This window comes from Phalaenopsis equestris, unplaced genomic scaffold, assembly GCF_001263595.1.
Source record: "Phalaenopsis equestris unplaced genomic scaffold, ASM126359v1 Scaffold000548, whole genome shotgun sequence".
In the NCBI taxonomy this organism is placed as follows: domain Eukaryota; kingdom Viridiplantae; phylum Streptophyta; class Magnoliopsida; order Asparagales; family Orchidaceae; genus Phalaenopsis; species Phalaenopsis equestris.
In genome coordinates this window covers 78539-93907 of record NW_018164988.1, presented here as the reverse complement: position 1 = coordinate 93907, position 15369 = coordinate 78539, and the positions used below count along the sequence as shown (strand labels likewise).

Here is a 15369-nt window from a genome sequence, read left to right as displayed (position 1 = left end):
AAACCAAAAGCATGTAAAAATGACTTTTGTCTTCATAAAAGATTCAAAATTTTGTTCAAACTGTTGAATATTGATTCCATCGAGCGCAATGCAAAAGAGATTACTAATTCTCAAGGAAAGAAATATCCTTGTACATTCTTGAGGCTCAATTTTTTTCTCTATATGTTGAATTCTTTCCATGTTTTGTTAAAATTTAATTCGATATTTTTTTTTGCAAGTGATCAAATCAGTTACGAAGCTTAATTAAGCTTTAGTTTTAAATGATTTCAAATTTTCGCTGAATTTATTTGATTTAACCGATTATTGAATTATCATTTGGCATGAATTTTTCATATTTTCCTAATTGCATTAAAATTTAGTGAATATCCATTTTAATTAATGGTCTTTTGAATAACAAATTTTTAATCTAAATTGTGTGTTTTCATACATCCCATCATCTAATTGCATTAGAAATCCTATATCCTAAAAAGCGTGCATCAAATTGACACCAAAGCTTATGGACGCATCATCACACATCTAGCATCACACATCTAGAAGTATGACATAACAATTGTGTTATTGTGTCAGTAAAAAAAATTGAAGTATATCATAATAATTGTGTAAGCAAGAAAATTAATAAATAATGAAGTTTAAATAGAATCAGTAAATTTATTATTTTAGATAAATGCAATGCAACTTTAATGATGTACACAATTACAGGCTAACATTCGATGGGAGGTATAATCTTAAGAGAATTTTCAAATTGTATCAATAATAGGAAAGATTTTCTTAAACATTATGATATGTTGATTTCTAAAAAGTTGAATCGCTATCAAAAAACTATGGAGGCATCCTCAGTCGATTCGGCGAAGTGTTACTATTAAATTCATATATAAAATATAAACATAAGCATTAAAAGCAAAAATTACCATTTAGTGAACATTGAAAACAATATCATTTGTGTTTTTATTGAATGTTTACTAATTGTGAACAAAATATTCATTGTTTCTATACTGCTATGTTACCATAATATATTTCATCAAGGGTTTTATGTTAGAGATTAAGGATGCAGTAAACTAAAATTCATGATTAAAAAAATTCCAAGAGAATGAACTTTAAATAAATGTCACAAAACAAAATAAATAACATCTCCTTTGACTCTTGTCATACACATCAATGAAAGAACTTTTTATGAGTGATTTTAATCTTATGAAATAACTACAATTCATGAATATTTTCAAGATGATAAATTAAATACAGAAGATGATTTGTAGACACAAAATGAACCTACGTCTGATGATTTTGAATCTGAAATCAGCCCCACAGCTATATTAAACCATGGTCATGGTCCTGAACCTATGCTTAAACAAGAGTCAAATTAAAATTCAAAAGCAAAGTTGAGTATGAGATCCTACACGAGTCTCAATCTCCAATGATTATTTATTCTATGCCTTCGCGTGAAACTAAAAAAATCATGTCTATTATAACTAGTCAATCAAAAGAGCAATCTAAAAATGCTGCTCTTCAAAAAAATTATTATTTGATTGGTCATCTTTTGAAAATTTAAATTACAATTTGAATTGTGTACATTTATGTAACAAATCGCATAGTTGCATAGGAAACCAAAGTCTTTAGACTTATTGCATCATTTTTGGCTTCTAAATAGCTTATACCTCCATCAAAAAAACAAAAAAAGGTTGATAAAAATTTAAAAATCCTACGTAGTAATGTCTTAAGTTGCACATACCAGTTCAGTTGCAAAGATCTCATTAAAGCAGTCATTACTACATAGCTCAGCTACCATCTACCGTTTTTTTTTTTTATAATCAATTAAAATTCTTTACATACTACAACAAATCATAACTGTTTTTCCAAGGAAAAAAAGAAAGAGAAACCAATGAATGAGAAAAGCAAGCTAGGCTAACTAACCATTTTATTACATACCTGTGAAACTTGTTCGGCAATAGAATGTAGAATAGTTTTCCACTTTGATTTGCTAACTGCAGCAGGAGTTGAGATCTTTGATTGCTTCAAGTAATCTAAAAAAATAGAAAGAGATGAAAGAATAAAAGTAGAAAAGCCCATCATAGACTTAGCATACGATGTCGCAAGTTAAGGCCTTCTAAATTGTTAAAAATATACTTATGTCAAACTATTTTTCAACATACTAAGTATTGTTTCAACTACAGCACATGATGATTAAGCAAACTAATAGATGAAGATAAAAGCAAAAAAAAAAAAAAACAAATTTCCATCTATAGATTAACCTGCCCATGTATAGACCCATAAACATGGATACATCCTAATTGGCAAATGACAAAGCATGTGTCATACGCTTTATTCTGCACATTCAAATCTTGCTTCATTTGTTGAGCAATGTCGACCTTCTATGTTGCACAGATATAGACACGGGACACGGACACAACACAACGCGACACGAATATGGAACACGTCCATTATTGAAAATATAATACACAGACAAGCATTGGACACGCAATTATAATAAAATTTATTAAAATAAATATAAAAATTAAATAAACAAAATATTAAGAATAATACAAAAGAGTCAAAATTTTAATAACACTAATTTTTAAAAACTAAGAGTTCGTTTGACATCCTTTTTGTTTCATATTTTAGTTGATATAATTTTTATATATTTTATTTGTATCTTTAAAAAGAAATTAAACTGTATCTAAAAATAATCAAAATATATAAAAAAATTAGCATATATTAATTTGTATTACTTCAGGATGTAGGCCCACTTAATCAATTATTCATTAAAAAGTAATAAAATGATCGAACTTCTTTAACACCAAATTCTTATATATTTACATATATAACACCTAAATTTGATTTTTCTTTTATGACACCCAATCTTTAACATCACATCTAATATACCACTATTTTTAATTTTAAAAAGCAAAATGCATATTCTCATATATATGTAAGGTATGTAAAAGTTAAAATTTATGACACCCGAACCAGCCCTCCCAGCTGTTGTCTAGCTGTCAACCACCACCTTTGTCCTTCAACTAGGGTGTTCTTTGTGTTTGTTTGTCGCTTATTTCCTACTTTGATGAGTCCTGTTGTAACAATGTTGAATTCAATAATAATATTTTCATTTTTATTGTGGTTTAGGTTTACTTCGATAGCATGTGCATTCAACTTGATCTGCCCTTCTTCTTTTGTAATCACCCAACACCCGTCTGTACTGATCTGCATCAAGGGCATTAGGGCATCAACGAAGCCCTAATATGCTACAAGTCGGTTTGTCTGCTTTAATCTAAGTTAACCTGCTCTTTTGGCTTTTTTTGTTTCTTATTATAATTATTTATTTTCTCTTTATTTCAATGTAATTTTGTGCATAAATACCTATCAAAAGAATAGACAATCCAAAATTTCGCAACAATTTCTTTTCTACATAGCATCTAAGCGAGGTCATGATTTCGTGCTCTCAAACATTGTTATCGATTGACAATCCCTACATGAATGAAACAACCAAAATACTAGTGAGTAGCTTTTTTGTGTTATTATAATTATTTATTTTCTTTTTATTTTGATGTAATTTTGTGCATAAATACCTATCAAAAGAATGAACTATCCAAAGTTTTGCAACAATTGCTTTTCTACATGGTATTTGAGTATGATCAGGGTATCCTACTCCCAACTAAAGTTATTCCTCCTCTTTCTCACATCTCTTTCTTAGAGTTTTTACGTCCATTTAATATATCCAATTTCTTTGAATTTCCTTCTAAGGATTACATCATGAATGATGAAAATCATACTATTAGGAGAACTCCATTTAATATATCCAATTTCTTTGAATTTCCTTCTAAGGATTACATCATGAATGATGAAAATCATACTATAGGAGAACTCCAGGAACTTCAAACCTCAAATTGTTTGAATGGGAGAAACTGTTTGAAGTGTTGCCATAACGTGAATACCTTTCTAAAAGAAAATGAAAATTTTGAATATCCTATGAATCTACCTCAAGAACCTAATTACCTAAACTTCATACTTTGGGGTAAAAAACATATCAAGGGAGTGCTAGATAAGAAAATCAGATGAAAAGTATTCATTGCTTATAAGAAAATACCTCTACCATGAATTTGTATTTAAAAAAAGACGCACAAATTGCTCACTTCACATCAATCAACAATTTCTAAACAAATCAAAATGTGGGATAACTAGGGCCAGTTTTTTTATGTTTGTTATTATAAGTACTTCTTTCTTTTTTAATGTAATTTTGCATATAAATAACCATAAAATGAAAGAAGAATCCAAGCTTTCATTAAAAAAAAAAAAGTTCTGCAACAACATTTATCAAATAGCTTTGTCCTGCTACTTGATAGTTGTCATTATATTCATATTTTATAGTTATCACAACTATAATTTATGTATCAATGAAGTAAACGCAGCTTCAAAGCATCCATTCTTGAATTTGAAACATGCAGGGCATGTTGCAGAAGCTAAACTATGCAAGTCACTATGATAAGATGGAGTATTATCTCATTTCACTATCAAAACACTTCTGATGAAATTGAAAAGCATGACTCTAAATATGGACGTACAACGTCTTACATATCACGGATATAGGAATGCTCATATGAGAAGATGATGACTAAAGAAAATATCATGCTTTGAATCAATTTGGCGAAAATGGAAGCAATTTTAAAATACAACTAAATATGTTGCTCCTAAATCTTTTTAAATACCTACATGAATTATACTTGTTTGAGAAAAACTCTGAAATCCACTTTGGTTAGATCTTACAACATTTATATGTTCTTCATCATTGTACTTCCAATCCTAAACTTATTGACCAATTGTTCAAATATTAGAATCAAACTGCAAAGTATTCTTTAGATTGTTCTTTGTAACTACAATATAAAGATAGAAATGTTTTCCTTATGTCATTTTAATCGTGCAGAAAATGCTACTAAAGTTTCTTTCATCCACAGAGTGCTTGCTAGTCTATGAATGAACTTCTATATGTTGAGTGGACTAATGAAGAAATTTGACAAATAAGTAGATAAAAAGACACCTCCAGGAAGTGATTTTGTTCCATAAAATTAACTAATCCATAATGAAATGAAAGGCTTCATGGAATAGGTGAATTGTCAATTGGGCAACTGCAGCAAGCATACTATTGATTTTAAAATTGCAAGCCAAGCATACAGACACCCGATACCACAATGATAAACATGTCTTCGATGCTAAGCAGAATTTGAGCTAATCACTATCAAGGAAGAGATGGTGGCAGAGCAAGGTGAACATTAGTTTAAAATAAACGAGGATGGCTATGAAGAACCAATTGGGCTAGCCTAGGATGTCTTCTGCAGCTACAAGAACATGGATAGTTAAAGGGATTGGCTTAGTTTTTGCTTTCCATAAAAAAGAGAGGAAATACAAATGAAACTCACCGAGTTGCTAGCAGAATAAGATATCTGATGCTGAGGGAGCTTTCTCAGAAAGCTGATAAAGCATACAGGATGCTGCAGCTAAAAAAACTAATAAGGTATGCAAGATAAAAGTTGCCTGTTTTTTGCTAAAGTTCGTGGCATAAAATGCTGAACTGGTGGTGGACATGACAGATAAGCCAGTTTAATCATATATGATGTATGTAATACACAAAAATTTTACGGCTTAGCTACAGTATTAATCTGTGAGAATTTCTTTTTAGAGTATAATCACTTACCAACGATAAGAGAAGTTCATTTTTGAATGTGAAGTAAAAGTAAAAAAAAAAACCAAATAGGTTTGGTTAACTTCTGCTATTGGAAAATTTTCTTCGAAAGGCCTGCTCAATATCCTTTAAAAGAGCAAAATATAAGGAAATTGAGTAATAAAAGTAATAAGGATGAGGTGATGATTGCCAAAAACTAGAATGAGATATGAGAAGAAAAATTGTGGATAATGGCTTCCATTTTTGCATTAAGCATAAAAAATATAAAGTAGTGGAGTTAGTACACGTCAAACTGTTCATATATTTTGGAGCATATAAACTAGAAAGCTAAGATGAAATTAAAATGGTTCAAACTAATTCTGTTCATGTAAACATATATCTTCACAAACCTGCTTCAACCCTTTCATCTCTTTCATCTAACTGATCTTCTAAGGAGGTAGAAGGATTTAATTGATGGCTGTAGTATTCAATTCCCTCAAGAAGACTGGATGTCTCTTCGTTATAATTTGTTTCGGAGCTAGCATTGATGAACTCTTCCTGCAGCTCTGGTGCACAAACTTCAATTCTTGTTTCAATGTCCAAGAGTAAACCACCCAAATATTCAATGTCAAACTCCACCGCCCAAACCTCTGTCAAATCCATGGGAAGAACCCTAATTTTATGAATATAAGGTGGAAGATTTCCAAGATCTAGGCTTGCACATGTAATTCCACCAATGTAGCTAGGAGTTCGCATATTAGACAATGTTTTCTGCAAGAAGAACAACGTTATATGGCTTAAATCCTGAGATCAAGAACGCAAATGAGTAAAAATAAAGGAGTCTTATTGAACACAATTCTAATGTATTTACATATCTCACATCTAAACTTTCATATTTACACAACTAGCACTCAAATCTATAATATCACATCACATCAAAAATAGTATTATTATCACTTTTTAAAATTGAAATACACCTTCTCATGCATAGGTTTAAGCATCAAGTGCCATGCATGTAAATATGAACGTTTAGCTGCGAGACATATAAATACATAAGAATTGTGTGCTAAGTACGCAAATTTCCCAAAAATAAAATATCTTACCTGGATGCGAGACTTCACCAAACTGTTGATTTCAGCACTTCCTTTTACATCAAAAAACAGTCGTGACAATAGCAAATTCCAACACAAAGTGCCATCATCGCCAAAAAGCTTATCATCAAAAACTGTATCAGACGTGATGGGACCCTTATTTCCTATTTGCACAAGATCTTGAAAGGAACTGCTAGAATATTTGTCTTCTAAAGAGCTTTTCATAGATCCTTCAGCTGATGTCACATCGTTCAGTGTGACTAACTTCTCAGTGGACTTCTTGGCATCACGTGTTGACGATAAAACAGGGCTAGATCTACTTTCAACACCACTCTTAGACGTTTTCTTAGTTAGCTTTTTAAGTAAAAAACGAACCTTCGAATAAGATGATGGCCCTTCAACCCTGATAGTTTTCTCTACAATTTCTCCATGCAATGTAGAAGGTTTTAGAAATGAAGGGAATTCAGCACTAAATAATGCCAGATAGTGGTTGAATTCCTTGCTTATTTGGGTGTACCAATTTATCAATTTTTTATCACGTGAGGAGGCAAGACGAAGAGCTTTGCACCAAGATTCTTTCTCCCAAGAAGTATCAAAATACAAGTAAATTGTTTTGCTTCCATCATAGATTGCTGAAGTATTGCTTTCCAGCCTAATGGGGTACCTTTTGGCCCTGTTGCAGAATTATGGAGCAGTATTATATTTTCAAATAATACTTCCCTAGTCAACCTGCCCCAAAATACTTGTCATTGGGTTAATAAGATGACATGATATGATATGACTTCTTAGGCTATTTGAAGATGTCTGAAATCTACCGAAAGTTTTACAATAAGTATGAAATCTACTGAAAGTATTATAATAATTTAAACATACATAAAAAGCATAACAAGCACGAAATGAAATATGTTAGAAGTTATATTAGGAAATAATTTATTCCTATTAGAAGTTATGAGAATTAGATTTATTTCCTAAATTAACTTTATTTCCTTTCCTATTTTAGAATTATTTTCTTGGATTGGATTTATTTCCTTCTCTATTTTAGGCTTTTATATTTTATGTCGTTTTTTTTATCTCCAAATAATTAATATGAATTGATTAATTTGAAAAATTAGGTGTCATATCGTTCATTTCTAGTTATTTCTTTTATATTGTCATTCTTATTCTACGATTCATATAAGAGATACTTATACCCTATTTATATCAATAAAAATATTCCGTATTATTCTGCATTATTCTGAATTCCAATATGATATCGGATCCAAATTCCCTACCCTAGTCACCGGTCCTCCCTTCAGGCCATCGGACTCCCTTCCTGTCATTCTCCTAGCAGGAAGGGAGGGGCGCTTTCACCCCCCTAGTCTCTCTTCTTAATCTGCTCTTTCCAAACATATACCTAGATTTCACATTCGGAGCGCGATGGCGGACAGTTGCATCATGATGGTGTACAAGAAAAGAGCGGCCATCACAGAGCCCCAAAAAAAAAGTTGACAACGATCTCCGAGAAGGTTGGCCTTGCCCAAATGCTGTGTAGTGGCGTTATCATGGACGTGGTGAACGTTGAGCAGTGCTCGTTGCAGAGGTCGGCAACAACGCGATTATGGCCCTGGAGCGTGTCCCTGCAGACAATTGTTCTCAGTTTAGCGTCGCCAGAATGAGCGATACAACCCTAATTAAATAAAACAAGCAGTCGGTGACCATTTTGGTCATGGCGAAAGCCCGCATCGGCCCACTTTGTTGAAGCCTAGATCCTCGAAGCCATTGGCGTCGGCTATGTCGATGAGAACGAGGTCCTCACCCCTGCGAATGAACACCACCATATCAACAAGCACAACTTCCATGTTCCCATCGTGAGGGTGCCGCCATGATCCGTACCAAGGGGAAGGCAGGCATGGGGAACATAGCAAGGTCTTTCGCCATGTTCGTTTTGTTATGGGCGGCATTCGCGCCCTTCGCAACATGGATGACGATGAGGTCTTCTCTTTTGCAAAGAGGATTGTTGCTACTTGTGATCTTGTGACGTAGATCGAGCAACTAGGCTGCCTTCTAGTTGTCCATTCACAGCTGATGGCGTTGCTACTCCCGTCGACACCGCTCTCAAGATGCAGCTCGACTGTGATCGAATATTCATTGGCTATGGTATCTTCATGAGCAGCGCTCTTGCCTGCATACCAAGGGGGAGGCAGGCACGAGGAAAATAGTAGAGGTCCTTCGCCATGTTCGTTCTGCTATGGGTGCATTCACTCACTTCGCAATATGGATGACGATGAGGTCTTCTCTTTTGCAAAGAGGATTGTAGCTCCTTATGATCTTGTGATGCAGACGAAGTAACTTAGCTGCCTTTCGGTTTTCCACTTTGCAGTTGTTGGTGTTGCTACTCCCGCCGACGCCACTCTCATGATGCAGCTTGGTTGTGATGGGGTAATCGTTGGCTCTGGTATCTTCAAGAGCGGCGCTCCTGCCCACAGAGCTAAGGCAATCGTGCAAGCAGTCACCCTGACCAAGAGATCCTCGCCAAAATCAATGTTGGATTAGGGGAGGCTTCATGAGGCAACTCAGTGTTGCCGTCAAGCTCTTTCTTTAAATCATTGTCTAGTTGATGCTCGTTGCAATCTCGGGAATCACATTAAGGGTCTGTTTGGGGCAGTTGCAGCTTATTCAGCTTATCCTGATAAGCTGCTTATTCTGATAATCTGGTGATAAGCAACTGATCCGAATAAACTGTCTGTCTGTTTGGTTTGTGCGTTTAGAGAATAGCTGATTCTGGAAAAATAACCAATCTGCCCCTGTTTTGGATAAGCTGCAGTTGTTTGGTTTGTGTGTTTCGTAAACAACTCATTTGCATATTTTCTTTACACATACACAACAGATTTACATATCTAACACCTAGTTATTAATAATGACATACATTATTAATTTTTTAAAAGTAAAATATACATTTTCATGTATAGATTTATGACATCCAATTTTTGTGTATGTGTAAATATCAAACTTTTGTTGTTAGATATCTAAAATGCATAAGAATCGCGTGAACTCACAGTAGAAAGTTGATATCATAAAAAAAAATCAATTTACTTTCTCAGTCCTATCTATAAATCTTCTCAGTGGCAAGCGACAAAAAATGAAATAAGCCACTTCATTTATATATCACATAAAAAAGATAAGAATAGTGTCAATGACAGAACTAAAAAAGTAAGCCAACATATGTGTCATACAAGCAGCGGTTGCCCTAAAAGAACATGAGCCATCCAAGCTGCAATCGTACACTTTGTGATTTCATCAAAGCTACGGTTGCATAGTATTTTCAAGCTAACATAGTATACTCAACAACTAAAGTTTGGAAGCAACGGTTGCCAACAACAAATCTTTCATAACAGAACTAAAGTTTGAAAACTCATAACTATCATTTCCCAAGCAAGCAATACCACATCTACAATACCACATCTATAGTGCATTTAATATATCTCACACCTGCATTTTACACCAAATCTTCCAGCACAATATCCCCTTGAATAGTAGGAATAACAGAACTTAAAACAATAGTAAGCGTCACTTTAACTTTCATATCAATATGCATATTTTAAGAGATGGTCGAATATATACCCTTATGAACAACTTTTAAACTCAAAATGAACTACTGTTGAAATCAACACTTATCTAAAACAAGATAAATTTGCAAAAATATGAAGCATGCTGTATCCAAAAATCGCTGTTGAGGGCACGCACAGTGAAATACGAAAGTCAAATAAATCTATTATACCCACAACCGTAGCTTTAAAACTCAAAAGAAAATCACAGCAGAAAGCCATCAAGAAAAACCAACGAAATAAGGGATTTTTTCTTGAAGTCTCCCCTTCAGTCAAACTGGCACTTAAGGAACAATATGCAAAATATTTGTACATGGAATCAAAATAATATTAAAACTTCAAAAAAATTTGTTTCTTTTGAAATAAACTGTTTAGAAAAGAATTTAACTTGGAAATCAAAACAGAAGTGATAACCACAGTAGATCCTTCAAGCAGATGCTCCCTTTAACAATTTCAGCATTGTGTTGCCATTTTGAAATAAATCACCCATAAGCTGAAATCTAATTCAGGTAATTCCAATTAATTCTTCCAAAATACACAAACACAAAGGAAGCGATTCCAAGCACACAAAGGAAGCTTGCAAAGAAGAGATGGCGAGGAGGAGGCAGAGGAGATGTCGAGGGGGTCGAAAGATCCGACGGGAGGAGGAGAAGTAGAAGCGAATGAGACTTAAGGCAGGGGGAGCGAGGGGCGTCAATGACCTTTCACTCGTATGAAACACGGATCAAGCGACGACGGAGTGCTGCGATGTGCTGAATTGGAGAGGGAGATAGAGCTGCGTGAGTTCGACCGGAGAGAGGAGCAGGGCACCAATTGGGTTTTGCGATGGAGGTTCTCTGCCAGAGCTTAGAATGCGGGAGAAGACGACACTCACGAGCGGAGGGCGTATATATCTTTCCCTCGAACGAAACGTGGCCCACGATCCACGTCTAATATTAAAAACCGAACGTCATTTTCAAAAACTCCTTCAAAACATGATATTCAAACACTCGGCGGCATTTTCAAAACGCCACCGCTGTGAATAAGCTCCCCCGAATGCACCCTAAATCAAAAGGGCTGATTCAAGAGGCATATAATAGTTATCTAGAGACATTGCATATACAACCTACTTTTGTTGTTGCTTGGTCCTATATTGTTGGGCTTTTTACGGATGTTGGAGATCTTCATAGAGCTCTTGTATACTACAAAGAAGTTTGCTAAAGAGGAGTTCATCTTTGGTTTAGCGACTCTAAGAAGGTTATTACAAAGGCAAGACTGGATGTATCATTGAATAGAATCTCATCAGCCGGCCTACACGCCCTTCTCCGTCAATTTCTTCTCTGCTGCCAAAAATCTCTATGCAGTAGATCCTCCACTGGAATTTTTCCTGCAACTGACCCTCCTTTGAAGCATTTTTCTGCATCAACCTCCTGAGCTTCTTCCTATATCAGGTATCAGGCACTCCTCCGGAGATTTTCCTGCAACAGGACCTCGACTGGAATTCTCCCTGCAACAAGCTCTCCTCAGGAGCCTTTCATGTAGTAGGAGACCCTCCTTCGGAGCCTTTCCAACAGCAGGCCCTCCTCCGGAGCTTTTCTTGCATCAGACCTTCCTCCGAAATCTTCCTGTCACCGAACCCTCCTCTTAAGCTTTTTCCTTTTTTTTCCTTTTTTTTATGCAGGTCATACCCTGCACTTTTTTCTTGAGGTTATTTACTTCCCCGCAAACTCTCCTACAACATTACTTGTAAAAGCTTTCCATCTAACTACAGACACTGCAACAACCGCAGTCAACTAAAAGTTAGTTATCATGCAAGTTGTCAAATTCACTGCAAACTCCTCTACAGCATTAGTTGTAGAAGTCTTCTGCCAACCTACAAACACTACAGAAACTGTAGCCAACGACAACCACAGTCAACTAGAAGTCAGTTTTTCCTATGGATTGTCTACTTCCCTGCAAACTCCCCTGCAACACTCCCTATGGGAATCTTTTGCAGACACTGCACGAATTGCAGTTAAAGAAAACCACAGTTGTCGACTTCTCTATAAACTCCCCGACAACATTATCTTTAAAATATTTTTCACCTACCTACAGACACAGCAAAAACTGCAGTTAAAGGCAACCACAGTTGTCACATCCCTGTAAAATCCCTTGCAGTATTACCTGCAGAAGTCTTCCGCATATCTACAGACACAGCATGAACTGCAGTTAAAGATAAGCGCGGTACGGAAATAAGACTCAAGTTCTACTTCACAGGATCTTCCTAGCCCATTGTTTGATGTTTTTAAATCCAAATGATTTTCAACCATGAGTCAAATTAAGGAGTACTAGAAGTTTTATTAGAAAATAATTTATTCATGTTAGAAGTTATGAGGATTAGATTTATTTTCTAATATAACTTTATTTCATTTCCTATTTTATATTTCTATTTTATATTTATTTTCTTGGAAAATTTATCTCATTTTCTATTTTAGGCTTTACAATTTTATGATGTTTCCTTTATATCAAATATGAATTAATTAATTGGAGACATTAGGTGTTACGTCTTTCATTTCCTGTTATTTCTTTTTTATTGTATTTTTTATTCTGGAATTTATGTAAGAGTTATTTATACTCATTTTCATATCAATATAAATATTATGTTTCATTCCGCATTATTCTGAATCCCAACAAAATCTCTTCATTAATTACAACAAAAAAATATTAAATTGATTATTGAAATTTCAAGAAAATAGTGGAGTATAAATAATCCATCCACATAAGAGCTAACCGTTAAGTAGTTTACAAAGTACCACATAAAAATGTTCAAAAAGCGAAAAACATCGCACAACTCTTAGTTGGACTAATTGAACAGACATCAATCTAGCATGTACTATTTGTGAATAAAGACAATGTTTTGTCTGAGCTTGGTATTCTAGCCCCCAAATTTTGATTTCTTTGCAAATATAATTAAAAACAGGCACTAAGATTACTCTTGATTATTTTCTTAAAATTCTTCCTATGATACTTTTCCCTAAAATGAGGCACAAAAATACCATCACTTCGATTTTGAGACCTCTTTCCCATGAACTAGGACAACTTGTCAATCATCATGAAGCTTTGTTATCCCAATTGCCCATGCATAATTCGTGTGGAATTTCCAACAAGATCCCTTGCATGAGAAAATAATAGGAATTTGAGAGGGGAGTCCTTCGTAAGCTCCTTGTCATTTAATCAACCAATACTGATTGGTTGGTTGACCAAAAGTTTTATTAAAGACCGAAACACTCATGGTTAACCAAAATAGTTTTGATCAAACAATATTCATTTACCTACTAGAGATGCTAAACTGCAACAAATTCAAACAAAGATGACTAACATAATTAAGTTGTTCAACCGAAAAATTTTTTAGTCGAACATATACTCTTCGTTGAACCATAGAATCTTTCATCAACCAACAGAAGATACATATAACCTAGTATGGATGCTAGTTGCACCAAATTCAAACAAAAATGACTAAGTTACAGCCAAGTCAGTTATTTATGCTCAGCTATGGTGCTTCCCAAACATCTTTTTACCCTAATAGCAACTCAAATATAATTTTTTAAGTTAGGGAACAAACCAATTCGTCAAATTTTGTTTGGGTGTCAACCTAGCATCCCTAGTTAGCTTCAATACAATCCTGATACCTCAAATGAAGGCTGAAATAAAAACCAAATCAATTTTAACCAGAGTAAATGAATTATTATTGACCAAACAAACTTTCCTTTTTGGACTATATTTTAGTCAAACCAAAAAAAAATTTTTGGTCAGCTGGCTAAATTTTGTGGTTGACAAAATGAGAAAGTTCTACAAAAAGACCTTCCTTTAAGAAGCCTTAAAGATATCCTATTAGATATTTATTAATTGCTAGTTTTAGTCATTATTAATTCCTATTTATTATGGGTTATTAGCTTGGATTCTCAATTATTTCTTTTATTTTCTACTATATTTTGTTTTTATTTCTTTCCACTCTAGTAGATCCTCCAATGGTTATTCATACCCCTCTTTGCATCAATAAGATTTATCTTGGGTTCTATTCTAACATGGTATCAGAGTCATGACCTTGACCTAGCGACCGAGCCTCTTTGTTGTCAGTTGCTCCTTCTCGGCGATGTTACTTCCTCCAGTCGCCCGGATCTCTTAGTCTCTCTCTCTCACCTGAGTTCAATCAAGTCGACTAAAGCTTCTTCCAGGTGCTATTTTTACCTACTGCTGGCCGGATGTTGCTCTAGAAGGCACGTCCTAATTGTTCAGCCGCCAGAAACAGAGCCTGATTGCCGCTCTCCCTCCACGTTCACCGATACATAGGTATGCTTCCTTTCCAGCCGACCTAGCCTGTGCCCAGTCATCAGTCTAGCTGGCAAGACGTGCTTTCAACCACGGAGTAAGGTTGTCCAACTGGGTCTGTTTCTTGGATTGTCGGAGCTTCTTCCCTAGGTCAGATCTATCCCCTCCTGCTTCTGGAATCGTCTGATGTCTCAACAACTCAACATCTCTTTTGGATCAATTGGAATCTTTGCGGACTCCTCAAGTGAACTTGATTCCGCCGGAGGGTCAATTCCAACATCGGTTCCTTTGCATACCGGAGGACGGGAAAATAACATGAACTTCTTAATTACACTCATAAACTAAACGACAATAACTTTCTCCAATTTTCCCTAGTTGTATCATTGATCATCAAAGGGCTTATAAACTTTGGCCATGTCACTAGAGTGATTCGTGAATCTCCAAACTGATCCAACATATGGAGCTCGGGAAGCGGAAAATTTCATGGTCATGTTGTGGTTGATCAACTCCATGGGGACTTCGATTGGTCGATCATATATGTTCCTTCCGCTTGTGCTCTCTAAACGGAAATCTATGATACCTTGGCAGATGTAAGGAATTCCAACCAACTCTATGAGGTATCTAAAAAAAATCCATGAGGCAAAAAAAGGATCAAGGGTCATGACTCATTACCAAAATGATCTAATTACATTATGGATGGAATGCGACATGTATTATGACTACACTTGGGAATCTCCGACCAACCATCTCTCTTCCAGAA

The 15369-nt window shown here is 34.9% G+C and overlaps 1 protein-coding gene and 1 pseudogene across 1 annotated transcript in view; one reads left to right on the top strand and one right to left on the bottom strand.

Annotated features, from left to right (window-relative positions):
- LOC110029091 (testis-expressed protein 2-like) overlaps positions 1–15369 on the bottom strand; it is a 36366-nt gene that overhangs the window by 9627 nt on the left and 11370 nt on the right. Inside the window, exons 4-6 of the mRNA XM_020731219.1 lie at positions 6751–7411; positions 6058–6418; positions 1924–2018 (exon numbers count right to left, since the gene is read on the bottom strand). Of these exons, the coding sequence (XP_020586878.1) occupies positions 1924–2018; positions 6058–6418; positions 6751–7411 (1117 nt within the window). The remainder of the gene's footprint in view (positions 1–1923; positions 2019–6057; positions 6419–6750; positions 7412–15369) is intronic.
- On the top strand, positions 7967–9502 carry LOC110029092 (annotated as a pseudogene).